General features: G+C 63.4%; 1 protein-coding gene across 1 annotated transcript; it reads left to right on the forward strand.

Annotated features, from left to right (window-relative positions):
• Positions 1 to 3,860: 3,860 nt before the first annotated feature.
• On the forward strand, positions 3,861 to 25,875 carry LOC144676885 (uncharacterized; the record flags this gene model as incomplete). Its single annotated transcript, XM_078537203.1, has 7 exons — positions 3,861 to 3,989; positions 7,269 to 7,324; positions 7,525 to 7,608; positions 10,640 to 10,730; positions 11,241 to 11,308; positions 21,808 to 21,928; positions 25,810 to 25,875. Coding segments are annotated over 7 exons (615 nt in total), but the record flags the coding sequence as incomplete, so codon positions are not given.
• Between the last annotated feature and the right edge of the window lie 1,241 nt (positions 25,876 to 27,116).

Raw genomic sequence — 27,116 nt, forward strand, 5'->3', positions numbered from 1 at the left:
CAAGGAGATGTCGGGGGATCAACGGGCGGTCAGGGGATTCAAGGGGAGGTCGGGGGTTTCAAGTGGTGATTGGGGTTCAATGGGATGTCGTGGGTCAAGGGGAGGTCGGGGGTCAAGGGGTGGTCATTTGTCAAGTGGTTGTCGGAAGGATAAAGGGGAGAACGAAGGATCAAGGCGAGGTCGGCAGATCAAGCGGATGTCGGGGCATCAAGGGAAGGTCGGGGGTTTCTAGGGGTGGTTTGGGTTGAAGTGGATGTCAAGGGATCAAGGGGAGGTCGGGGGATGAAGGGGAGGTCGGGGGATGAAGGGGAGGTCGGGGGAGAAAGGGGAGGTCGGGGGATTAAGGTGAGGCCGGAGGATCAAGGGGAGGTCGGGGGATCAAGGGGATGTCGGGGGATCAAGGGGAGGTCGGGGGATCAAGGGGAGGTCGGGGGATCAAGGGGTGGTCGGGGGATCAAGGGGTGGTCGGGGGATCAAGGGGATGTCGGGGGATCAAGGGGAGTTCGGGGGATCAAGGGTAGGTCGGGGGATCAAGGGGAGTTCGGGGGATCAAGGGGAGTTCGGGGGATCAAGGGGTGTTCGGGGGATCAAGGGGAGGTTGGGGGATCAAGGGGAGGTCGAGAGATCAAGGGGATGTCGGGGCATCAAGGGGAGGTCGGGGGATCAAGGGGAGGTCGGGGGATCAAGGGGAGGTCGGGGCAACAAGGGGAGGTCGGGGCAACAAGGGGAGGTCGGGGCAACAAGGGGAGGTCGGGGCATCATGGGGTGGTCGGGGCATCAAGGGGAGGTCGGGGCATCAAGGGGTGGTTGGGGCATCAAGGGGTGGTCGGGGCATCAAGGGAATGTCGGGGCATCAAGGGGTGGACGGGGCATCAAGGCGAGGTCGGGGGATCAATGGGTAGTTGGGGGATCAAGGGAAGGTCGGGGGATCAACGGTTGGTCGGATGATCAAGGGGTGGTTGAGTGATCAAGGGGAGATCGGGTGATCATGGGGTGGTCGGGGGAACATCGAGAGGTCGGGGGATCAAGGAGATGTCGGGGGATCAACGGGCGGGCGGGGGATTCAAGGGGAGGTCGGGCGTTTCAAGGGGTGATTGGGGTTCAATGGGAGGTCGTGGGTCAAGGGGTGACCGGGGGTCAAGGGGTGGTCGGGGGATCAAGGGGAGGTCGGGGGATCAAGGGGAGTTCGGGGGTTCAAGGGGAGGTCGGGGGATCAAGGGGAGGTCGGGAGATCAAGGGGAGGTCGGGGGATCAATGGGAGGTCGGGGGATCAATGGGTGGTCGGGGGATCAATGGGAGGTCGGGGGATCAAGGGGAGGTCGGGGCATCAAGGGGATGTCGGGGCATCAAGGGGAGGTCGGGGCATCAAGGGGAGGTCGGGGCATCAAGGGGATGTCGGGGCATCAAGGGGAGGTCGGGGCATCAAGGGGAGGTCGGGGCATCAAGGGGAGTTCGGGGCATCAAGGGGAGGTCGGGGGATCAAGGGTTGGTCGGGTGATGAAGGGGAGGTCGGGTGATCAAGGGGTGGTTGGGGGAACATGGAGAGGTCGGGGGATCAAGGAGATGTCGGGGGATCAACGGGCGGTCAGGGGATTCAAGGGGAGGTCGGGGGTTTCAAGTGGTGATTGGGGTTCAATGGGATGTCGTGGGTCAAGGGGAGGTCGGGGGTCAAGGGACGGTCATTTGTCAAGGGGTTGTCGGAAGGATAAATGGGAGAACGAAGGATCAAGGCGAGGTCGGCAGATCAAGTGGATGTCGGGGCATCAAGGGAAGGTCGGGGGCTTCAAGGGGTGGTTGGGGTTGAAGTGGATGTCAAGGGATCAAGGGGAGGTCGGCGGTTGAAGGGGCGGTCGGGGGATGAAGGGGAGGTCGGGGGTTGAAGGGGAGGTCGGGTAATGAAGGGGTCTTCGGGGGATCAAGGGGAGGTCGGGGGATCAAGGTGAGGTCGGGGGATCAATGTGAGGACGGAGGATCAAGGGGAGTTCGGGGGATCAAGGGGAGGTCGGGGGATCAAGGGGAGGTCGGGGTTTCAAGGGGCGGACGGGGGATTAAGGGTAGGTCGGGGGATCAAGGGGTGGTCGGGGGATGAAGGGGAGGTCGGGGGATCAAGGGGTGGTCGGGGGATCAAGAGGAGGTCGGGGGATGAAGGGGAGGTCGGGTGATCAAGGGGATGTCGGGGGATCAAGGGGAGGTCGGGGGATCAAGGGGAGGTCGGGGATCAAGGGTAGGTTGGGGGTTCTAGGTGAGTTAGGGGTTTCCAACGGAAGTCGGGGGCTCATGGGGAGTTCGGAGGAACAAAGGGAAGTGGGGGGATCAAGGGATAGACGGGTGTTCAAGGGGAGATAGGGGGTGCAAGTGGAAGTCGGGGGATCAAGGGGATGTCGGGGCATCAAGGGGATGTCGGGGCATCAAGGGGATGTCGGGGCATCAAGGGGAGGTTGGGGCATCAAGGGGAGGTCGGCTGCTCAAGGGGTGGTCGGGGGATCAAGAGGAGGTCGGGGGATCAAGGGGAGGTCGGGGGATCAAGGGGAGGTCGGGGATCAAGTGTAGGTTGCGGGTTCAAGGTGAGTTAGAGGGTTCCAAGGGAAGTCGGGTGCTCATGGGGAGTTCGGAGGATCAAAGGGAAGTCGGGTGATCAAGGGATAGACGGGGGTTCAAGGGGAGATCGGGGGTTCAAGTGGAAGTCGGGGGATCAAGGGGTGGTCGGGGGATCAAGGGGAGGTCGGGGGATCAAGGGGGGTCGGGGGATCAAGGGGATGTCGGGCGATCAAGGGGAGGTCAGGAGATCAAGGGGCGGTTGGGGGATGAAGGGGAGGTCGGGGGATCAAGGGGAGGTCGGGGGATCAAGGGGAGGTCGGGGGATCAAGGGGTGTTCGGGGGATCAAGGGGAGGTTGGGGGATCAAGGGGAGGTCGAGAGATCAAGGGGATGTCGGGGGATCAAGTGGAGGTCGGGGGATCAAGGGGAGGTCGGGGCATCAAGGGAGGTCGGGGGATCAAGGGGAGTTCGGGGGTTCAAGGGGAATTCGGGGGATCAAGGGGAGGTCGGGGGTTCAAGGGGAGGTCGGGGGATCAAGGGGAGGTCGGGGGATCAAGGGGTGGTCGGGGGATCAAGGGGAGTTCGGGGGATCAAGGGGAATTCGGGGGTTCAAGGGGAATTCGGGGGATCAAGGGGAGGTCGGGGGATCAAGGAGATGTCGGGGGATCAACGGGCGGTCAGGGGATTCAAGGGGAGGTCGGGGGTTTCAAGTGGTGATTGGGGTTCAATGGGATGTCGTGGGTCAAGGGGAGGTCGGGGGTCAAGGGGTGGTCATTTGTCAAGTGGTTGTCGGAAGGATAAAGGGGAGAACGAAGGATCAAGGCGAGGTCGGCAGATCAAGCGGATGTCGGGGCATCAAGGGAAGGTCGGGGGTTTCTAGGGGTGGTTTGGGTTGAAGTGGATGTCAAGGGATCAAGGGGAGGTCGGGGGATGAAGGGGAGGTCGGGGGATGAAGGGGAGGTCGGGGATCAAGGGTAGGTTGGGGGTTCTAGGTGAGTTAGGGGTTTCCAACGGAAGTCGGGGGCTCATGGGGAGTTCGGAGGAACAAAGGGAAGTGGGGGGATCAAGGGATAGACGGGTGTTCAAGGGGAGATAGGGGGTGCAAGTGGAAGTCGGGGGATCAAGGGGATGTCGGGGCATCAAGGGGATGTCGGGGCATCAAGGGGATGTCGGGGCATCAAGGGGAGGTTGGGGCATCAAGGGGAGGTCGGCTGCTCAAGGGGTGGTCGGGGGATCAAGAGGAGGTCGGGGGATCAAGGGGAGGTCGGGGGATCAAGGGGAGGTCGGGGATCAAGTGTAGGTTGCGGGTTCAAGGTGAGTTAGAGGGTTCCAAGGGAAGTCGGGTGCTCATGGGGAGTTCGGAGGATCAAAGGGAAGTCGGGTGATCAAGGGATAGACGGGGGTTCAAGGGGAGATCGGGGGTTCAAGTGGAAGTCGGGGGATCAAGGGGTGGTCGGGGGATCAAGGGGAGGTCGGGGGATCAAGGGGGGTCGGGGGATCAAGGGGGGTCGGTGGATCAAGGGGATGTCGGGGGATCAAGGGGAGGTCAGGAGATCAAGGGGCGGTTGGGGGATCAAGGGGAGGTCGGGGGATCAAGGGGAGGTCGGGGCATCAAGGGAGGTCGGGGCATCAAGGGGAGGTTGGGGCATCAAGTGGAGGTCGGGGGATCAAGGGCAGGTCGGGGGATCATGGGGTGGTCGGGGGATCAAGGGGAGTTCGGGGGATCAAGGGGAGTTCGGGGGATCAAGGGGAATTCGGGGGATCAAGGGGGGGTCGGGGGGTCAAGGGGAGGTCGGGGGATCAAGGGGAGGTCGGGGGATCAAGGGGAGGTCGGGGGATCAAGGGGAGGTCGGGGCATCAAGGGGAGGTCAAGGCATCAAGGGGAGGTCGGGGGATCAAGGGTTGGTCGGGTGATGAAGGGGAGGTCGGGTGATCAAGGGGTGGTCGGGGGAACATGGAGAGGTCGGGGGATCAAGGAGATGTCGGGGGATCAACGGGCGGTCAGGGGATTCAAGGGGAGGTCGGGGGTTTCAAGTGGTGATTGGGGTTCAATGGGATGTCGTGGGTCAAGGGGAGGTCGGGGGTCAAGGGGTGGTCATTTGTCAAGTGGTTGTCGGAAGGATAAAGGGGAGAACGAAGGATCAAGGCGAGGTCGGCAGATCAAGCGGATGTCGGGGCATCAAGGGAAGGTCGGGGGTTTCTAGGGGTGGTTTGGGTTGAAGTGGATGTCAAGGGATCAAGGGGAGGTCGGGGGATGAAGGGGAGGTCGGGGGATGAAGGGGAGGTCGGGGGAGAAAGGGGAGGTCGGGGGATTAAGGTGAGGCCGGAGGATCAAGGGGAGGTCGGGGGATCAAGGGGATGTCGGGGGATCAAGGGGAGGTCGGGGGATCAAGGGGAGGTCGGGGGATCAAGGGGTGGTCGGGGGATCAAGGGGTGGTCGGGGGATCAAGGGGATGTCGGGGGATCAAGGGGAGTTCGGGGGATCAAGGGTAGGTCGGGGGATCAAGGGGAGTTCGGGGGATCAAGGGGAGTTCGGGGGATCAAGGGGTGTTCGGGGGATCAAGGGGAGGTTGGGGGATCAAGGGGAGGTCGAGAGATCAAGGGGATGTCGGGGCATCAAGGGGAGGTCGGGGGATCAAGGGGAGGTCGGGGGATCAAGGGGAGGTCGGGGCAACAAGGGGAGGTCGGGGCAACAAGGGGAGGTCGGGGCAACAAGGGGAGGTCGGGGCATCATGGGGTGGTCGGGGCATCAAGGGGAGGTCGGGGCATCAAGGGGTGGTTGGGGCATCAAGGGGTGGTCGGGGCATCAAGGGAATGTCGGGGCATCAAGGGGTGGACGGGGCATCAAGGCGAGGTCGGGGGATCAATGGGTAGTTGGGGGATCAAGGGAAGGTCGGGGGATCAACGGTTGGTCGGATGATCAAGGGGTGGTTGAGTGATCAAGGGGAGATCGGGTGATCATGGGGTGGTCGGGGGAACATCGAGAGGTCGGGGGATCAAGGAGATGTCGGGGGATCAACGGGCGGGCGGGGGATTCAAGGGGAGGTCGGGCGTTTCAAGGGGTGATTGGGGTTCAATGGGAGGTCGTGGGTCAAGGGGTGACCGGGGGTCAAGGGGTGGTCGGGGGATCAAGGGGAGGTCGGGGGATCAAGGGGAGTTCGGGGGTTCAAGGGGAGGTCGGGGGATCAAGGGGAGGTCGGGAGATCAAGGGGAGGTCGGGGGATCAATGGGAGGTCGGGGGATCAATGGGTGGTCGGGGGATCAATGGGAGGTCGGGGGATCAAGGGGAGGTCGGGGCATCAAGGGGATGTCGGGGCATCAAGGGGAGGTCGGGGCATCAAGGGGAGGTCGGGGCATCAAGGGGATGTCGGGGCATCAAGGGGAGGTCGGGGCATCAAGGGGAGGTCGGGGCATCAAGGGGAGTTCGGGGCATCAAGGGGAGGTCGGGGGATCAAGGGTTGGTCGGGTGATGAAGGGGAGGTCGGGTGATCAAGGGGTGGTTGGGGGAACATGGAGAGGTCGGGGGATCAAGGAGATGTCGGGGGATCAACGGGCGGTCAGGGGATTCAAGGGGAGGTCGGGGGTTTCAAGTGGTGATTGGGGTTCAATGGGATGTCGTGGGTCAAGGGGAGGTCGGGGGTCAAGGGACGGTCATTTGTCAAGGGGTTGTCGGAAGGATAAATGGGAGAACGAAGGATCAAGGCGAGGTCGGCAGATCAAGTGGATGTCGGGGCATCAAGGGAAGGTCGGGGGCTTCAAGGGGTGGTTGGGGTTGAAGTGGATGTCAAGGGATCAAGGGGAGGTCGGCGGTTGAAGGGGCGGTCGGGGGATGAAGGGGAGGTCGGGGGTTGAAGGGGAGGTCGGGTAATGAAGGGGTCTTCGGGGGATCAAGGGGAGGTCGGGGGATCAAGGTGAGGTCGGGGGATCAAGGTGAGGACGGAGGATCAAGGGGAGTTCGGGGGATCAAGGGGAGGTCGGGGGATCAAGGGGAGGTCGGGGTTTCAAGGGGCGGACGGGGGATTAAGGGTAGGTCGGGGGATCAAGGGGTGGTCGGGGGATGAAGGGGAGGTCGGGGGATCAAGGGGTGGTCGGGGGATCAAGAGGAGGTCGGGGGATGAAGGGGAGGTCGGGTGATCAAGGGGAGGTCGGGGGATCAAGGGGAGGTCGGGGGATCAAGGGGAGGTCGGGGATCAAGGGTAGGTTGGGGGTTCTAGGTGAGTTAGGGGTTTCCAACGGAAGTCGGGGGCTCATGGGGAGTTCGGAGGAACAAAGGGAAGTGGGGGGATCAAGGGATAGACGGGTGTTCAAGGGGAGATAGGGGGTGCAAGTGGAAGTCGGGGGATCAAGGGGATGTCGGGGCATCAAGGGGATGTTGGGGCATCAAGGGGATGTCGGGGCATCAAGGGGAGGATGGGGCATCAAGGGGAGGTCGGCGGCTCAAGGGGTGGTCGGGGGATCAAGAGGAGGTCGGGGGATCAAGGGGAGGTCGGGGGATCAAGGGGAGGTCGGGGATCAAGTGTAGGTTGCGGGTTCAAGGTGAGTTAGAGGGTTCCAAGGGAAGTCGGGTGCTCATGGGGAGTTCGGAGGATCAAAGGGAAGTCGGGTGATCAAGGGATAGACGGGGGTTCAAGGGGAGATCGGGGGTTCAAGTGGAAGTCGGGGGATCAAGGGGTGGTCGGGGGATCAAGGGGAGGTCGGGGGATCAAGGGGGGTCGGGGGATCAAGGGGATGTCGGGGGATCAAGGGGAGGTCAGGAGATCAAGGGGCGGTTGGGGGATGAAGGGGAGGTCGGGGGATCAAGGGGAGGTCGGGGGATCAAGGGGAGGTCGGGGGATCAAGGGGTGTTCGGGGGATCAAGGGGAGGTTGGGGGATCAAGGGGAGGTCGAGAGATCAAGGGGATGTCGGGGGATCAAGTGGAGGTCGGGGGATCAAGGGGAGGTCGGGGCATCAAGGGAGGTCGGGGGATCAAGGGGAGTTCGGGGGTTCAAGGGGAATTCGGGGGATCAAGGGGAGGTCGGGGGTTCAAGGGGAGGTCGGGGGATCAAGGGGAGGTCGGGGGATCAAGGGGTGGTCGGGGGATCAAGGGGAGTTCGGGGGATCAAGGGGAGTTCGGGGGTTCAAGGGGAATTCGGGGGATCAAGGGGAGGTCGGGGGATCAAGGGGAGGTCGGGGGATCAAGGGGAGGTCGGGGTATCAAGGGGATGTCGGGGGATCAAGGGGAGTTCGGGGGATCAAGGGGAGGTCGGGGGATCAAGGGGAGGTCGGGGGATCAAGAGGAGGTCGGGGAATCAAGGGGAGGTCGGGGGATCAAGGGGAGTTCCGGGGTTCAAGGGGTGGTCGGGGGTTCAAGGGGAGGTCGGGGCATCAAGGGGAGGTCGGTGCATCAAGGGGAGGTTGAGGCATCAAGGGGAGGCCGGGGCATCAAGGGGAGGTCGGGGCATCAAGGGGTGGTGGGGGCATCAAGGGGAGGGCGGGGGATCAAGGGGAAGTCGGGGCACCAAGGGGAGGTCGGGGCATCAAGGGGAGGTCGGGGGATCAAGGAGAGGTCGGGGGATCAAGGAGATGTCGGGGGATCAACGGGCGGTCGGTGGTTTCAAGGGGAGGTCGGGCGTTTCAAGTGGTGATTGGGGTTCAATGGGAGGTCGTGGGTCAAGGGGAGTTCGGGGGATCAAAGGGAGGTCGGGGGATCAAGGGGTGGTCGGGGGATCAAGGAGTGGTCGGGTGATCAAGAGGAGTTTGGTGTATCAAGGGGTGGTCGAGGGGTCAAGGGGTGGGCGGGAGATCAAGGGGTCGTCGGGGGATCAAGGGGTGGTCGGGGGATTAAGGGGAGGGCGGGGCATCAAGGGGTGGTCGGGGGATCAAGGGGTGGTCGGGGGATCAAGAGGAGGTCGGGGAATCAAGGGGAGGTCGGGGGATCAAGGGGAGTTCCGGGGTTCAAGGGGTGGTCGGGGGTTCAAGGGGAGGTCGGGGCATCAAGGGGAGGTCGGTGCATCAAGGGGAGGTTGGGGCATCAAGGGGAGGCCGGGGCATCAAGGGGAGGTCGGGGCATCAAGGGGTGGTGGGGGCATCAAGGGGAGGGCGGGGGATCAAGGGGAAGTCGGGGCACCAAGGGGAGGTCAAGGCATCAAGGGGTGGTCAGGGCATCAAGAGTTGGTCGGGTGATCAAGGGGAGGTCGGGTGATCAAGGGGAGGTCGGGTGATCAAGTGGTGGTCGGGGGAACATGGAGAGGTCGGGGGATCAAGGAGATGTCGGGGGATCAACGGGCAGTCAGGGGATTCAAGGGGAGATCGGGGGATTCAAGTGGTGATTGGGGTTCAATGGGTGGTCGTGGGTCAAGTGGAGGTCGGGGTATCGAGGGGAGGTCGGGGGATCAAGGGGAGGTCGGGGGATCAATGGGAGTTCGGGGGATCAATGGGAGGTCTGGGGATCAAGAGGAGGTCGGGGGATGAAGGGGAGGTCGGGGGATCAAGGGGAAGTCGGGGGATCAAGGGGTGGTCGGGGGATTACGGGGAGGTCGGGGGATCAAGGAGAGGTCGGGGGATCAAGGAGATGTCGGGGGATCAACGGGCGGTCGGTGGATTCAAGGGGAGGTCGGGCGTTTCAAGGCGTGATTGGGGTTCAATGGGAGGTCGTGGGTCAAGGGGAGTTCGGGGGATCAATGGGGGTCGGGGGATCAAGGGGTGGTCGGGGGATCAAGGAGTGGTCGGGTGATCAAGAGGAGTTTGGTGTATCAAGGGGTGGTCGAGGGGTCAAGGGGAGGGCGGGAGATCAAGGGGTCGTCGGGGGATCAAGGGGTGGTCGGGGGATTAAGGGGAGGGCGGGGCATCAAGGGGTGGTAGGGGGATCAAGGGGTGGTCGGGGGATCAAGAGGAGGTCGGGGAATCAAGGGGAGGTCGGGGGATCAAGGGGAGTTCCGGGGTTCAAGGGGTGGTCGGGGGTTCAAGGGGAGGTCGGGGCATCAAGGGGAGGTCGGGGCATCAAGGGGAGGTTGGGGCATCAAGGGGAGGCCGGGGCATCAAGGGGTGGTCGGGGCATCAAGGGGTGGTGGGGGCATCAAGGGGAGGGCGGGGGATCAAGGGGAAGTCGGGGCACCAAGGGGAGGTCGGGGCATCAAGGGGTGGTCAGGGCATCAAGAGTTGGTCGGGTGATCAAGCGGAGGTCGGGTGATGAAGGGGAGGTCGGGTGATCAAGGGGTGGTCGGGGAAACATGGAGAGGTCGGGGGATCAAGGAGATGTCGGGGGATCAACGGGCAGTCAGGGGATTCAAGGGGAGATCGGGGGATTCAAGTGGTGATTGGGGTTCAATGGGAGGTCGTGGGTCAAGTGGAGGTCGGGGGTCAAGGGGATGTCGTTTGTCAAGGGGATGTCGGAAGGATCAAGGGGAGAACGGAGGATCAAGGGGAGGTCGGCAGATCAAGCGAATGTCGCGGCATCAAGGGAAGGTCGGGGGTTTCAAGGGGTTGTTGGGGTAGAAGTGGATGTCAACGGATCAAGGGGAGGTCGGGGGATGAAGGGGAGGTCGGGGGATGAAGGGGATGTCGGGGGATAAAGGGGTGGTCGGTGTTGAAGGGGAGGTCGAGGAATGAAGGGGAGATTGGGGGAGCAAGGGGAGGTCGGGGGATCAAGGGGAGGTCGGGGGATCAAGGGGAGGTCGGAGTATCAAGGGGAGGTTGGGGGATGAACGGGAGGTCGGGGTTTGAAGGGTGGACGCGGGATGAAGGGGAGGTCGGGGTATCGAGGGGAGGTCGGGGGATCAAGGGGAGGTCGGGGGATCAATGGGAGGTCGGGGGATCAAGGGGAGGTCTGGGGATCAAGAGGAAGTCGGGGGATGAAGGGGAGGTCGGGTGATCATGGGGAGGTCGGGGGATCAAGGGGAGGTCGGGGGATCAAGGGGAGGGCGGGGCATCAAGGGGAAGTCGGGGCATCAAGGGGAGGTCGGGGCTTCAAGTGGAGGTCGGGGCATCAAGGGGATGTCGGGGCATCAAGGGGACGTCGGGGCATCAAGGGGTGGGCGGGGGATCAAGGGGAAGTCGGGGCATCAAGGGGAGGTCGGGGCATCAAGGGGAGGTCGGGGCATCAAGGGGTGGTCGGGGGATCAAGGGGTGGTCGGGGGATCAAGAGGAGGTCGGGGAATCAAGGGGAGGTCGGGGGATCAAAGGGAGTTCCGGGGTTCAAGGGGTGGTCGGGGGTTCAAGGGGAGGTCGGGGCATCAAGGGGAGGTCGGTGCATCAAGGGGAGGTTGGGGCATCAAGGGGAGGCCGGGGCATCAAGGGGAATTCAGGGCATCAAGGGGTGGTGGGGGCATCAAGGGGTGGTCGGGGGATTATGGGGAGGTCGGGGGATCAAGGAGAGGTCGGGGGATCAAGGAGATGTCGGGGGATCAACGGGCGGTCGGTGGATTCAAGGGGAGGTCGGGCGTTTCAAGGGGTGATTGGTGTTCAATGGGAGGTCGTGGGTCAAGGGTAGTTCGGGGATCAAAGGGAGGTCGGGGGATCAAGGGGTGGTCGGGGAATCAAGGAGTGGTCGGGTGATCAAGAGGAGTTTGGTGTATCAAGGGGTGGTCGAGGGGTCAAGGGGAGGGCGGGAGATCAAGGGGTCGTCGGGGGATCAAGGGGTGGTCGGGGGATTAAGGGGAGGGCGGGGCATCAAGGGGTGGTCGGGGGATCAAGGGGTGGTCGGGGGATCAAGAGGAGGTCGGGGAATCAAGGGGAGGTCGGGGGATCAAGGGGAGTTCCGTGGTTCAAGGGGTGGTCGGGGGTTCAAGGGGAGGTCGGGGGATCAAGGGGAGGTCGGTGCATCAAGGGGAGGTTGGGGCATCAAGGGGAGGCCGGGGCATCAAGGGGAGGTCGGGGCATCAAGGGGTGGTGGGGGCATCAAGGGGAGGGTGGGGGATCAAGGGGAAGTCGGGGCACCAAGGGGAGGTCGGGGCATCAAGGGGTGGTCAGGGCATCAAGAGTTGGTCGGGTGATCAAGGGGTGGTCGGGGGATCAAGGGGAGGTCGGGGGTTGAAGGGGTGGTCGGGGGATCAAGGGGAGGTCGGGGGATCAAGGGGAGGTCGGGGGATCAAGGGGAGGTCGGGTGATCATGGGGAGGTCGGGGGATCAAGGGGAGGTCGGGGGATCAAGGGGAGGGCGGGGCATCAAGGGGAAGTCGGGGCATCAAGGGGAGGTCGGGGCTTCAAGTGGAGGTCGGGGCATCAAGGGGATGTCGGGGCATCAAGGGGACGTCGGGGCATCAAGGGGAGGGCGGGGGATCAAGGGGAAGTCGGGGCATCAAGGGGAGGTCGGGGCATCAAGGGGAGGTCGGGGCATCAAGGGGAGGTCGTGGCATCAAGGGGTGGTCGGGGGATCAAGGGGTGGTCGGGGGATCAAGAGGAGGTCGGGGGATGAAAGGGAGGTCGGGGGATCAAGGGGAGGTCGGGGGATCAAGGGGAGGTCGGGGGATCAAGGGGAGGTCGGGGATCAAGGTTAGGTTGGGGGTTCAATGTGAGTTAGAGGGTTCCAAGGGAAGTCGGGGGCTCATGGGGAGTTCGGAAATCAAAGGGAAGTCGGGGGATCAAGGGATAGACGGGGGTTCAAGGGGAGATCGGGGGTTCAAGTGGAAGTCGGGGGATCAAGGGGAGGTCGGGGGATCAAGGGGAGGTCGGGGGATCAAGGGAGGTCGGGGGATCAAGGGGATGTCGGGGGATCAAGCTGAGGTCGGGAGATCAAGGGGCGGTTGGGGGATCAAGGGGAGGTCGGGGGATCAACCATTGGTCGGATGACCAAGGGGTGGTTGGGTGATCGTGGGGTGGTCGGGGGAACATCGAGAGGTCGGGGGATCAAGGAGATGTCGGGGGATCAACGGGCTGTCGGGGCATTCAAGGGGAGGTCGGGGGTTTCTGGGGGTGATTGGGGTTCAATGGGAGGTCGTGGGTCAAGGGGAGGTCGGGGGTCAAGGGGAGGTCGTTTGTCAAGGGGATGTCGGAAGGATCAAGGGGAGAACGGAGGATCAAGGGGAAGTTGGCAGATCAAGCGGATGTCGGGGCATCAAGGGAAGCTTGGGGGTTTCAAGGGGTGGTTGGGTTTGAAGTGGATGTCAAGGGATGAAGGGGAGGTCGGGGGATGAAGGGGTGGTCGGGGGATGCAGGGGTGGTCGTGGGATGAAGGGGAGGTCGGGGGATGAAGGGGAGGTCGGGGGAGAAAGGGGAGGTCGGGGGATGAAGGGGAGGTCGGAGGATCAAGGGGTGGTCGGGGGATCAAGGGGAGGTCGGGGGATCAAGGGGAGGTCGGGGGATCAAGGGGAGGTCGGGGGATCAAGGGGTGGTCGGGGGATCAAGGGGATGTCGGGGGATCAAGGGGAGTTCGGGGGATCAAGGGGAGGTCGGGGGATCAAGGGGAGGTCGGGGCATCAAGGGGAGGTCGGGGCATCAAGGGGAGGTCGGGGCATCAAGGGGAGGTCGGGGCATCAAGGGGAGGTCGGGGCATCAAGGTGTGGTGGGGGCATCAAGGTGTGGTGGGGGCATCAAGGGGAGGGCGGGGGATCAAGGGGAAGTCGGGGCACCAAGGGGAGGTCGGGGCATCAAGGGGAGGTCAGGGCATCAAGAGTTGGTCGGGTGATCAAGGGGTGGTCGGGTGATGAAGGGGAGGTCGGGTGATCAAGGGGTGGTCGGGGGAACATGGAGAGGTCGGGGGATCAAGGAGATGTCGGGGGATCAAGGGGCAGTCAGGGGATTCAAGGGGAGGTCGGGGGATTCAAGTGGTGATTGGGGTTCAATGGGAGGTCGTGGGTCAAGTGGAGGTCGGGGGTCAAGGGGATGTCGTTTGTCTAGGGGATGTCGGAAGGATCAAGGGGAGAACGGAGGATCAAGGGGAGGTCGGCAGATCAAGCGGATGTCGGGGCATCAAGGGAAGGTCGGGGGTTTCAAGGGGTGGTTGGGGTTGAAGTGGATGTCAAGGGGTCAAGGGGAGGTCGGGGGATGAAGGGGAGGTCGGGGGATGAAGGGGAGGTCGGGGGATGAAGGGGATGTCGGGGGATGAAGGGGTGGTCGGTGTTGAAGGGGAGTTCGGGGAACGAAGGGGAGGTCGGGGGATCAAGGGGAGGTCGGGGGATCAATGGGATGTCGGGGGATCAAGGGGAGGTCGGGAGATCAAGAGGAGGTCGGGGGATGAAGTGGAGGTCGGGGGATCAAGGGGAGGTCGGGGGATCAAGGGGTATTCGGGGGATTCAAGGGGAGGTCGGGCATTTCAAGGGGTGATTGGGGTTCAATGGGAGGTCGTGGGTCAAGGGGAGGTCGGGGGATCAAGGGGAGGTCGGGGGATCAAGGGGTGGTCGGGGGATCAAGGAGAGGTCGGGGGATCAAGAGGAGTTTGGGGTATCAAGGGGAGGTCGGGGGATCAAGGGGAGGTCGGGAGATCAAGGGGTGGTCGGGGGATCAAGGGGTGGTCGGGGGATCAAGGGGATGTCGGGGCATCAAGGGGAGGTCGGGGCATCAAGAGGAGGTCGGGGGATCAAGGGTTGGTCGGGTGATCAAGGGAAGGTCGGGTGATCAAGGGAAGGTCGGGTGATCAAGGGGTGGTCGGGGGAACATGGAGAGGTCGGGGGATCATGGAGATGTCGGGGGATCAACGGGCGGTCAGGGGATTCTAGGGTAGGTCGGGGGTTTCAAGTGGTGATTGGGATTCAATGGGAGGTCGTGGGTCAAGGGGAGGTCGGGGGTCAAGGGGCAGTCGTTTGTCAAGGGGATGTCGGAAGGATCAAGGGGAGAACGAAGGATCAAGGGGAGGTCGGCAGATCAAGTGGATGTCGGGGCATCAAGGGAAGGTCGGGGGTTTCAAGGGGTGGTTGGGGTTGAAGTGGATGTCAAGGGATCAAGGGGAGGTCGGGGGTTGAAGGGGCGGTCGGGGGATGAATGGGAGGTCGGGGGTTGAAGGGGAGGTCGGGGTATGAAGGGGAGTTCGGGGGATCAAGGGGAATTCGGGGGATCAAGTTGAGGTCGGGGGATCAAGGTGAGGTCGGAGGATCAAGGGGAGGTCGGGGGATGAAGGGGAGGTCGTGGGATGACGGGGAGGTCGGGGGATCAAGGGGAGGTCGGGGGATCAAGAGCAGGTCGGGGGTTGAAGGAGTGGTCGGGGGATGAAGGGGAGGTCGGGGAATCAAAGGGAGGTCGGGGGATCAAGGGGAGGTCGGGGCATCAAGGGGAGGTCCGGGCATCAAGGGGAGGGCGGGGGTCAAGCGGAGGTCGGGAGATCAAGGGGAGGTCGGGTGATCAAGTGGATGTCGGGGCATCAAGGGAAGGTCGGGGGTTTCAAGGGGTGGTCGGGGTTGAAGTGTATGTCAAGGGCTCAAGGGGAGGTCGGAGGTTGAAGGGGCGGTCGGGTGATGAAGGGGAGGTCGGGGGTTGAAGCTGAGGTCGGGGTATGAAGGGGAGTTCGGGGGATCAAGGGGCGGTCAGGCGATCAAGTTGAGGTCGGGCGATCAAGGTGAGGTCGGAGGATCAAGGGGAGGTCGGGGGATCAAGGGGAGGTCGGGGGATCAAGGGGAGGTCGGGGGTTGAAGGGGTGGTCGGGGGATCAAGGGGAGGTCGGGGGATCAAGGGGAGGTCGGGGGATCATGGGGATTTCGGGGGATCAAGGGGAGGTCGGGGGATCAAGGGGAGTGCGGGGCATCAAGGGGAAGTCGGGGCATCAAGGGGTCGTCGGGGCTTCAAGTGGAGGTCGGGGCATCAACGGGATGTCGCGGCATCTAGGGGAGGTCCGGGCATCAAGGGGAGGGCGGGGGATCAAGGGGAAGTCGGGGCATCAAGGGGAGGTCGAGGCATCAAGGGGATGTCGGGGGATCAAGGGTTGGTCGGGTGATCAAGGGAAGGTCGGGTGATCAAGGGAAGGTCGGGTGATCAAGGGGTGGACGGGGGAACATGGAGAGGTCGGGGGATCAAGGAGATGTCGGGGGATCAACGGGCGGTCAGGGGATTCAAGGGTAGGTCGGGGGTTTCAAGTGGTGATTGGGGTTCAATGGGAGGTCGTGGGTCAAGTGGAGGTCGGGGGTCAAGGGGATGTCGTTTGTCAAGGGGATGTCGGAAGGATCAAGGGGAGAACGGAGGATCAAGGGGAGGTCGGCAGATCAAGCGAATGTCGCGGCATCAAGGGAAGGTCGGGGGTTTCAAGGGGTGGTTGGGGTAGAAGTGGATGTCAACGGATCAAGGGGAGGTCGGGGGATGAAGGGGAGGTCGGGGGATGAAGGGGATGTCGGGGTATAAAGGGGTGGTCGGTGTTGAAGGGGAGGTCGAGGAATGAAGGGGAGATTGGGGGAGCAAGGGGAGGTCGGGGGATCAAGGGGAGGTCGGGGGATCAAGGGGAGGTCGGAGTATCAAGGGGAGGTTGGGGGATGAACGGGAGGTCGGGGTTTGAAGGGGTGGACGCGGGATGAAGGGGTGGTCGGGGTATCGAGGGGTGGTCGGGGGATCAAGGGGAGGTCGGGGGATCAATGGGAGGTCGGGGGATCAAGGGGAGGTCTGGGGATCAAGAGGAAGTCGGGGGATGAAGGGGAGGTCGGGTGATCATGGGGAGGTCGGGGGATCAAGGGGAGGTCGGGGGATCAAGGGGAGGGCGGGGCATCAAGGGGAAGTCGGGGCATCAAGGGAAGGTCGGGGCTTCAAGTGGAGGTCGGGGCATCAAGGGAATGTCGGGGCATCAAGGGGACGTCGGGGCATCAAGGGGTGGGCGGGGGATCAAGGGGAAGTCGGGGCATCAAGGGGAGGTCGGGGCATCAAGGGGAGGTCGGGGCATCAAGGGGTGGTCGGGGGATCAAGGGGCGGTCGGGGGATCAAGAGGAGGTCGGGGAATCAAGGGGAGGTCGGGGGATCAAGGGGAGTTCCGGGGTTCAAGGGGTGGTCGGGGGTTCAAGGGGAGGTCGGGGCATCAAGGGGAGGTCGGTGCATCAAGGGGAGGTTGGGGCATCAAGGGGAGGCCGGGGCATCAAGGGGAATTCAGGGCATCAAGGGGTGGTGGGGGCATCAAGGGGTGGTCGGGGGATTAAGGGGCGGTCGGGGGATCAAGGAGAGGTCGGGGGATCAAGGAGATGTCGGGGGATCAACGGGCGGTCGGTGGATTCAAGGGGAGGTCGGGCGTTTCAAGGGGTGATTGGGGTTCAATGGGAGGTCGTGGGTCAAGGGGAGTTCGGGGATCAAAGGGAGGTCGGGGGATCAAGGGGTGGTCGGGGGATCAAGGAGTGGTCGGGTGATCAAGAGGAGTTTGGTGTATCAAGGGGTGGTCGAGGGGTCAAGGGGAGGGCGGGAGATCAAGGGGTCGTCGGGGGATCAAGGGGTGGTCGGGGGATTAAGGGGAGGGCGGGGCATCAAGGGGTGGTCGGGGGATCAAGGGGTGGTCGGGGGATCAAGAGGAGGTCGGGGAATCAAGGGGAGGTCGGGGGATCAAGGGGAGGTCGGGGGTTGAAGGGGTGGTCGGGGGATCAAGGGGAGGTCGGGGGATCAAGGGGAGGTCGGGTGATCATGGGGAGGTCGGGGGATCAAGGGGAGGTCGGGGGATCAAGGGGAGGGCGGGGCATCAAGGGGAAGTCGGGGCATCAAGGGGAGGTCGGGGCTTCAAGTGGAGGTCGGGGCATCAAGGGGATGTCGGGGCATCAAGGGGACGTCGGGGCATCAAGGGGAGGGCGGGGGATCAAGGGGAAGTCGGGGCATCAAGGGGAGGTCGGGGCATCAAGGGGAGGTCGGGGCATCAAGGGGTGGTCGGGGGATCAAGGGGTGGTCGGGGGATCAAGAGGAGGTCGGGGGCTGAAAGGGAGGTCGGGGGATCAAGGGGAGGTCGGGGGATCAAGGGGAGGTCGGGGGATCAAGGGGAGGTCGGGGATCAAGGTTAGGTTGGGGGTTCAATGTGAGTTAGAGGGTTCCAAGGGAAGTCGGGGGCTCATGGGGAGTTCGGAAATCAAAGGGAAGTCGGGGGATCAAGGGATAGACGGGGGTTCAAGGGGAGATCGGGGGTTCAAGTGGAAGTCGGGGGATCAAGGGGAGGTCGGGGGATCAAGGGGAGGTCGGGGGATCAAGGGGGGTCGGGGGATCAAGGGGATGTCGGGGGATCAAGCTGAGGTCGGGAGATCAAGGGGCGGTTGGGGGATCAAGGGGAGGTCGGGGGATCAACCATTGGTCGGATGACCAAGGGGTGGTTGGGTGATCGTGGGGTGGTCGGGGGAACATCGAGAGGTCGGGGGATCAAGGAGATGTCGGGGGATCAACGGGCTGTCGGGGCATTCAAGGGGAGGTCGGGGGTTTCTGGGGGTGATTGGGGTTCAATGGGAGGTCGTGGGTCAAGGGGAGGTCGGGGGTCAAGGGGAGGTCGTTTGTCAAGGGGATGTCGGAAGGATCAAGGGGAGAACGAAGGATCAAGGGGAAGTTGGCAGATCAAGCGGATGTCGGGGCATCAAGGGAAGGTTGGGGGTTTCAAGGGGTGGTTGGGTTTGAAGTGGATGTCAAGGGATGAAGGGGAGGTCGGGGGATGAAGGGGTGGTCGGGGGATGCAGGGGAGGTCCTGGGATGAAGGGGAGGTCGGGGGATGAAGGGGAGGTCGGGGGAGAAAGGGGAGGTCGGGGGATGAAGGGGAGGTCGGAGGATCAAGGGGTGGTCGGGGGATCAAGGGGAGGTCGGGGGATCAAGGGGAGGTCGGGGGATCAAGGGGCGGTCGGGGGATCAAGGGGTGGTCGGGGGATCAAGGGGATGTCGGGGGGTCAAGGGGAGGTCGGGGGATCAAGGGGAGGTCGGTGGATCAAGGGGAGGTCGGGGCATCAAGGGGAGGTCGGGGCATCAAGGGGAGGTCGGGGCATCAAGGGGAGGTCGGGGCATCAAGGGGAGGTCGGGGCATCAAGGGGAGGTCGGGGCATCAAGGTGTGGTGGGGGCATCAAGGGGAGGGCGGGGGATCAAGGGGAAGTCGGGGCACCAAGGGGAGGTCGGGGCATCAAGGGGAGGTCAGGGCATCAAGAGTTGGTCGGGTGATCAAGGGGAGGTCGGGTGATCAAGGGGAGGTCGGGTGATCAAGGGGTGGTCGGGGGAACATGGAGAGGTCGGGGGATCAAGGAGATGTCGGGGGATCAAGGGGCAGTCAGGGGATTCAAGGGGAGGTCGGGGGATTCAAGTGGTGATTGGGGTTCAATGGGAGGTCGTGGGTCAAGTGGAGGTCGGGGGTCAAGGGGATGTCGTTTGTCTAGGGGATGTCGGAAGGATCAAGGGGAGAACGGAGGATCAAGGGGAGGTCGGCAGATCAAGCGGATGTCGGGGCATCAAGGGAAGGTCGGGGGTTTCAAGGGGTGGTTGGGGTTGAAGTGGATGTCAAGGGGTCAAGGGGAGGTCGGGGGATGAAGGGGAGGTCGGGGGATGAAGGGGAGGTCGGGGGATGAAGGGGATGTCGGGGGATGAAGGGGTGGTCGGTGTTGAAGGGGAGTTCGGGGAACGAAGGGGAGGTCGGGGGATCAAGGGGAGGTCGGGGGATCAATGGGATGTCGGGGGATCAAGGGGAGGTCGGGAGATCAAGAGGAGGTCGGGGGATGAAGTGGAGGTCGGGGGATCAAGGGGAGGTCGGGGGATCAAGGGGTATTCGGGGGATTCAAGGGGAGGTCGGGCATTTCAAGGGGTGATTGGGGTTCAATGGGAGGTCGTGGGTCAAGGGGAGGTCGGGGGATCAAGGGGAGGTCGGGGGATCAAGGGGTGGTCGGGGGATCAAGGAGAGGTCGGGGGATCAAGAGGAGTTTGGGGTATCAAGGGGAGGTCGGGGGATCAAGGGGAGGTCGGGAGATCAAGGGGTGGTCGGGGGATCAAGGGGTGGTCGGGGGATCAAGGGGATGTCGGGGCATCAAGGGGATGTCGGGGCATCAAGGGGAGGGCGTGGGATCAAGGGGAAGTCGGGGCATCAAGGGGAGGTCGGGGCATCAAGAGGAGGTCGGGGGATCAAGGGTTGGTCGGGTGATCAAGGGAAGGTCGGGTGATCAAGGGAAGGTCGGGTGATCAAGGGGTGGTCGGGGGAACATGGAGAGGTCGGGGGATCATGGAGATGTCGGGGGATCAACGGGCGGTCAGGGGATTCTAGGGTAGGTCGGGGGTTTCAAGTGGTGATTGGGATTCAATGGGAGGTCGTGGGTCAAGGGGAGGTCGGGGGTCAAGGGGCAGTCGTTTGTCAAGGGGATGTCGGAAGGATCAAGGGGAGAACGAAGGATCAAGGGGAGGTCGGCAGATCAAGTGGATGTCGGGGCATCAAGGGAAGGTCGGGGGTTTCAAGGGGTGGTTGGGGTTGAAGTGGATGTCAAGGGATCAAGGGGAGGTCGGGGGTTGAAGGGGCGGTCGGGGGATGAATGGGAGGTCGGGGGTTGAAGGGGAGGTCGGGGTATGAAGGGGAGTTCGGGGGATCAAGGGGAATTCGGGGGATCAAGTTGAGGTCGGGGGATCAAGGTGAGGTCGGAGGATCAAGGGGAGGTCGGGGGATGAAGGGGAGGTCGTGGGATGACGGGGAGGTCGGGGGATCAAGGGGAGGTCGGGGGATCAAGAGCAGGTCGGGGGTTGAAGGAGTGGTCGGGGGATGAAGGGGAGGTCGGGGAATCAAAGGGAGGTCGGGGGATCAAGGGGAGGTCGGGGCATCAAGGGGAGGTCCGGGCATCAAGGGGAGGGCGGGGGTCAAGGGGAGGTCGGGAGATCAAGGGGAGGTCGGGTGATCAAGTGGATGTCGGGGCATCAAGGGAAGGTCGGGGGTTTCAAGGGGTGGTCGGGGTTGAAGTGTATGTCAAGGGCTCAAGGGGAGGTCGGAGGTTGAAGGGGCGGTCGGGTGATGAAGGGGAGGTCGGGGGTTGAAGCTGAGGTCGGGGTATGAAGGGGAGTTCGGGGGATCAAGGGGCGGTCAGGCGATCAAGTTGAGGTCGGGCGATCAAGGTGAGGTCGGAGGATCAAGGGGAGGTCGGGGGATCAAGGGGAGGTCGGGGGATCAAGGGGAGGTCGGGGGTTGAAGGGGTGGTCGGGGGATCAAGGGGAGGTCGGGGGATCAAGGGGAGGTCGGGGGATCATGGGGATTTCGGGGGATCAATGGGAGGTCGGGGGATCAAGGGGAGTGCGGGGCATCAAGGGGAAGTCGGGGCATCAAGGGGTCGTCGGGGCTTCAAGTGGAGGTCGGGGCATCAACGGGATGTCGCGGCATCTAGGGGAGGTCCGGCATCAAGGGGAGGGCGGGGGATCAAGGGGAAGTCGGGGCATCAAGGGGAGGTCGAGGCATCAAGGGGATGTCGGGGGATCAAGGGTTGGTCGGGTGATCAAGGGAAGGTCGGGTGATCAAGGGAAGGTCGGGTGATCAAGGGGTGGACGGGGGAACATGGAGAGGTCGGGGGATCAAGGAGATGTCGGGGGATCAACGGGCGGTCAGGGGATTCAAGGGTAGGTCGGGGGTTTCAAGTGGTGATTGGGGTTCAATGGGAGGTCGTGGGTCAAGTGGAGGTCGGGGGTCAAGGGGATGTCGTTTGTCAAGGGGATGTCGGAAGGATCAAGGGGAGAACGGAGGATCAAGGGGAGGTCGGCAGATCAAGCGAATGTCGCGGCATCAAGGGAAGGTCGGGGGTTTCAAGGGGTGGTTGGGGTAGAAGTGGATGTCAACGGATCAAGGGGAGGTCGGGGGATGAAGGGGAGGTCGGGGGATGAAGGGGATGTCGGGGTATAAAGGGGTGGTCGGTGTTGAAGGGGAGGTCGAGGAATGAAGGGGAGATTGGGGGAGCAAGGGGAGGTCGGGGGATCAAGGGGAGGTCGGGGGATCAAGGGGAGGTCGGAGTATCAAGGGGAGGTTGGGGGATGAACGGGAGGTCGGGGTTTGAAGGGGTGGACGCGGGATGAAGGGGTGGTCGGGGTATCGAGGGGTGGTCGGGGGATCAAGGGGAGGTCGGGGGATCAATGGGAGGTCGGGGGATCAAGGGGAGGTCTGGGGATCAAGAGGAAGTCGGGGGATGAAGGGGAGGTCGGGTGATCATGGGGAGGTCGGGGGATCAAGGGGAGGTCGGGGGATCAAGGGGAGGGCGGGGCATCAAGGGGAAGTCGGGGCATCAAGGGAAGGTCGGGGCTTCAAGTGGAGGTCGGGGCATCAAGGGGATGTCGGGGCATCAAGGGGACGTCGGGGCATCAAGGGGTGGGCGGGGGATCAAGGGGAAGTCGGGGCATCAAGGGGAGGTCGGGGCATCAAGGGGAGGTCGGGGCATCAAGGGGTGGTCGGGGGATCAAGGGGCGGTCGGGGGATCAAGAGGAGGTCGGGGAATCAAGGGGAGGTCGGGGGATCAAGGGGAGTTCCGGGGTTCAAGGGGTGGTCGGGGGTTCAAGGGGAGGTCGGGGCATCAAGGGGAGGTCGGGGCATCAAGGGGAGGTCGGGGCATCAAGGGGAGGTCGGGGCATCAAGGGGAGGTCGGGGCATCAAGGGGAGGTCGGGGCATCAAGGTGTGGTGGGGGCATCAAGGGGAGGGCGGGGGATCAAGGGGAAGTCGGGGCACCAAGGGGAGGTCGGGGCATCAAGGGGAGGTCAGGGCATCAAGAGTTGGTCGGGTGATCAAGGGGATGTCGGGTGATCAAGGGGAGGTCGGGTGATCAAGGGGTGGTCGGGGGAACATGGAGAGGTCGGGGGATCAAGGAGATGTCGGGGGATCAAGGGGCAGTCAGGGGATTCAAGGGGAGGTCGGGGGATTCAAGTGGTGATTGGGGTTCAATGGGAGGTCGTGGGTCAAGTGGAGGTCGGGGGTCAAGGGGATGTCGTTTGTCTAGGGGATGTCGGAAGGATCAAGGGGAGAACGGAGGATCAAGGGGAGGTCGGCAGATCAAGCGGATGTCGGGGCATCAAGGGAAGGTCGGGGGTTTCAAGGGGTGGTTGGGGTTGAAGTGGATGTCAAGGGGTCAAGGGGAGGTCGGGGGATGAAGGGGAGGTCGGGGGATGAAGGGGAGGTCGGGGGATGAAGGGGATGTCGGGGGATGAAGGGGTGGTCGGTGTTGAAGGGGAGGTCGGGGAACGAAGGGGAGGTCGGGGGATCAAGGGGAGGTCGGGGGATCAATGGGATGTCGGGGGATCAAGGGGAGGTCGGGAGATCAAGAGGAGGTCGGGGGATGAAGTGGAGGTCGGGGGATCAAGGGGAGGTCGGGGGATCAAGGGGTATTCGGGGGATTCAAGGGGAGGTCGGGCATTTCAAGGGGTGATTGGGGTTCAATGGGAGGTCGTGGGTCAAGGGGAGGTCGGGGGATCAAGGGGAGGTCGGGGGATCAAGGGGTGGTCGGGGGATCAAGGAGAGGTCGGGGGATCAAGAGGAGTTTGGGGTATCAAGGGGAGGTCGGGGGATCAAGGGGAGGTCGGGAGATCAAGGGGTGGTCTGGGGATCAAGGGGTGGTCGGGGGATCAAGGGGATGTCGGGGCATCAAGGGGATGTCGGGGCATCAAGGGGAGGGCGTGGGATCAAGGGGAAGTCGGGGCATCAAGGGGAGGTCGGGGCATCAAGAGGAGGTCGGGGGATCAAGGGTTGGTCGGGTGATCAAGGGAAGGTCGGGTGATCAAGGGAAGGTCGGGTGATCAAGGGGTGGTCGGGGGAACATGGAGAGGTCGGGGGATCATGGAGATGTCGGGGGATCAACGGGCGGTCAGGGGATTCTAGGGTAGGTCGGGGGTTTCAAGTGGTGGTTGGGATTCAATGGGAGGTCGTGGGTCAAGGGGAGGTCGGGGGTCAAGGGGCAGTCGTTTGTCAAGGGGATGTCGGAAGGATCAAGGGGAGAACGAAGGATCAAGGGGAGGTCGGCAGATCAAGTGGATGTCGGGGCATCAAGGGAAGGTCGGGGGTTTCAAGGGGTGGTTGGGGTTGAAGTGGATGTCAAGGGATCAAGGGGAGGTCGGGGGTTGAAGGGGCGGTCGGGGGATGAATGGGAGGTCGGGGGTTGAAGGGGAGGTCGGGGTATGAAGGGGAGTTCGGGGGATCAAGGGGAATTCGGGGGATCAAGTTGAGGTCGGGGGATCAAGGTGAGGTCGGAGGATCAAGGGGAGGTCGGGGGATGAAGGGGAGGTCGTGGGATGACGGGGAGGTCGGGGGATCAAGGGGAGGTCGGGGGATCAAGAGCAGGTCGGGGGTTGAAGGAGTGGTCGGGGGATGAAGGGGAGGTCGGGGAATCAAAGGGAGGTCGGGGGATCAAGGGGAGGTCGGGGCATCAAGGGGAGGTCCGGGCATCAAGGGGAGGGCGGGGGTCAAGGGGAGGTCGGGAGATCAAGGGGAGGTCGGGTGATCAAGTGGATGTCGGGGCATCAAGGGAAGGTCGGGGGTTTCAAGGGGTGGTCGGGGTTGAAGTGTATGTCAAGGGCTCAAGGGGAGGTCGGAGGTTGAAGGGGCGGTCGGGTGATGAAGGGGAGGTCGGGGGTTGAAGCTGAGGTCGGGGTATGAAGGGGAGTTCGGGGGATCAAGGGGCGGTCAGGCGATCAAGTTGAGGTCGGGCGATCAAGGTGAGGTCGGAGGATCAAGGGGAGGTCGGGGGATCAAGGGGAGGTCGGGGGATCAAGGGGAGGTCGGGGGTTGAAGGGGTGGTCGGGGGATCAAGGGGAGGTCGGGGGATCAAGGGGAGGTCGGGGGATCATGGGGATTTCGGGGGATCAAGGGGAGGTCGGGGGATCAAGGGGAGTGCGGGGCATCAAGGGGAAGTCGGGGCATCAAGGGGTCGTCGGGGCTTCAAGTGGAGGTCGGGGCATCAACGGGATGTCGCGGCATCTAGGGGAGGTCCGGGCATCAAGGGGAGGGCGGGGGATCAAGGGGAAGTCGGGGCATCAAGGGGAGGTCGAGGCATCAAGGGGATGTCGGGGGATCAAGGGTTGGTCGGGTGATCAAGGGAAGGTCGGGTGATCAAGGGAAGGTCGGGTGATCAAGGGGTGGACGGGGGAACATGGAGAGGTCGGGGGATCAAGGAGATGTCGGGGGATCAACGGGCGGTCAGGGGATTCAAGGGTAGGTCGGGGGTTTCAAGTGGTGATTGGGGTTCAATGGGAGGTCGTGGGTCAAGTGGAGGTCGGGGGTCAAGGGGATGTCGTTTGTCAAGGGGATGTCGGAAGGATCAAGGGGAGAACGGAGGATCAAGGGGAGGTCGGCAGATCAAGCGAATGTCGCGGCATCAAGGGAAGGTCGGGGGTTTCAAGGGGTGGTTGGGGTAGAAGTGGATGTCAACGGATCAAGGGGAGGTCGGGGGATGAAGGGGAGGTCGGGGGATGAAGGGGATGTCGGGGTATAAAGGGGTGGTCGGTGTTGAAGGGGAGGTCGAGGAATGAAGGGGAGATTGGGGGAGCAAGGGGAGGTCGGGGGATCAAGGGGAGGTCGGGGGATCAAGGGGAGGTCGGAGTATCAAGGGGAGGTTGGGGGATGAACGGGAGGTCGGGGTTTGAAGGGGTGGACGCGGGATGAAGGGGTGGTCGGGGTATCGAGGGGTGGTCGGGGGATCAAGGGGAGGTCGGGGGATCAATGGGAGGTCGGGGGATCAAGGGGAGGTCTGGGGATCAAGAGGAAGTCGGGGGATGAAGGGGAGGTCGGGTGATCATGGGGAGGTCGGGGGATCAAGGGGAGGTCGGGGGATCAAGGGGAGGGCGGGGCATCAAGGGGAAGTCGGGGCATCAAGGGAAGGTCGGGGCTTCAAGTGGAGGTCGGGGCATCAAGGGGATGTCGGGGCATCAAGGGGACGTCGGGGCATCAAGGGGTGGGCGGGGGATCAAGGGGAAGTCGGGGCATCAAGGGGAGGTCGGGGCATCAAGGGGAGGTCGGGGCATCAAGGGGTGGTCGGGGGATCAAGGGGCGGTCGGGGGATCAAGAGGAGGTCGGGGAATCAAGGGGAGGTCGGGGGATCAAGGGGAGTTCCGGGGTTCAAGGGGTGGTCGGGGGTTCAAGGGGAGGTCGGGGCATCAAGGGGAGGTCGGTGCATCAAGGGGAGGTTGGGGCATCAAGGGGAGGCCGGGGCATCAAGGGGAATTCAGGGCATCAAGGGGTGGTGGGGGCATCAAGGGGTGGTCGGGGGATTAAGGGGCGGTCGGGGGATCAAGGAGAGGTCGGGGGATCAAGGAGATGTCGGGGGATCAACGGGCGGTCGGTGGATTCAAGGGGAGGTCGGGCGTTTCAAGGGGTGATTGGGGTTCAATGGGAGGTCGTGGGTCAAGGGGAGTTCGGGGATCAAAGGGAGGTCGGGGGATCAAGGGGTGGTCGGGGGATCAAGGAGTGGTCGGGTGATCAAGAGGAGTTTGGTGTATCAAGGGGTGGTCGAGGGGTCAAGGGGAGGGCGGGAGATCAAGGGGTCGTCGGGGGATCAAGGGGTGGTCGGGGGATTAAGGGGAGGGCGGGGCATCAAGGGGTGGTCGGGGGATCAAGGGGTGGTCGGGGGATCAAGAGGAGGTCGGGGAATCAAGGGGAGGTCGGGGGATCAAGGGGAGGTCGGGGGTTGAAGGGGTGGTCGGGGGATCAAGGGGAGGTCGGGGGATCAAGGGGAGGTCGGGTGATCATGGGGAGGTCGGGGGATCAAGGGGAGGTCGGGGGATCAAGGGGAGGGCGGGGCATCAAGGGGAAGTCGGGGCATCAAGGGGAGGTCGGGGCTTCAAGTGGAGGTCGGGGCATCAAGGGGATGTCGGGGCATCAAGGGGACGTCGGGGCATCAAGGGGAGGGCGGGGGATCAAGGGGAAGTCGGGGCATCAAGGGGAGGTCGGGGCATCAAGGGGAGGTCGGGGCATCAAGGGGTGGTCGGGGGATCAAGGGGTGGTCGGGGGATCAAGAGGAGGTCGGGGGCTGAAAGGGAGGTCGGGGGATCAAGGGGAGGTCGGGGGATCAAGGGGAGGTCGGGGGATCAAGGGGAGGTCGGGGATCAAGGTTAGGTTGGGGGTTCAATGTGAGTTAGAGGGTTCCAAGGGAAGTCGGGGGCTCATGGGGAGTTCGGAAATCAAAGGGAAGTCGGGGGATCAAGGGATAGACGGGGGTTCAAGGGGAGATCGGGGGTTCAAGTGGAAGTCGGGGGATCAAGGGGAGGTCGGGGGATCAAGGGGAGGTCGGGGGATCAAGGGGGGTCGGGGGATCAAGGGGATGTCGGGGGATCAAGCTGAGGTCGGGAGATCAAGGGGCGGTTGGGGGATCAAGGGGAGGTCGGGGGATCAACCATTGGTCGGATGACCAAGGGGTGGTTGGGTGATCGTGGGGTGGTCGGGGGAACATCGAGAGGTCGGGGGATCAAGGAGATGTCGGGGGATCAACGGGCTGTCGGGGCATTCAAGGGGAGGTCGGGGGTTTCTGGGGGTGATTGGGGTTCAATAGGAGGTCGTGGGTCAAGGGGAGGTCGGGGGTCAAGGGGAGGTCGTTTGTCAAGGGGATGTCGGAAGGATCAAGGGGAGAACGAAGGATCAAGGGGAAGTTGGCAGATCAAGCGGATGTCGGGGCATCAAGGGAAGGTTGGGGGTTTCAAGGGGTGGTTGGGTTTGAAGTGGATGTCAAGGGATGAAGGGGAGGTCGGGGGATGAAGGGGTGGTCGGGGGATGCAGGGGAGGTCCTGGGATGAAGGGGAGGTCGGGGGATGAAGGGGAGGTCGGGGGAGAAAG

Source organism: Cetorhinus maximus, unplaced genomic scaffold, assembly GCF_964194155.1.
Source record: "Cetorhinus maximus unplaced genomic scaffold, sCetMax3.hap1.1 HAP1_SCAFFOLD_2047, whole genome shotgun sequence".
Taxonomy (NCBI): Eukaryota; Metazoa; Chordata; class Chondrichthyes; order Lamniformes; family Cetorhinidae; genus Cetorhinus; species Cetorhinus maximus.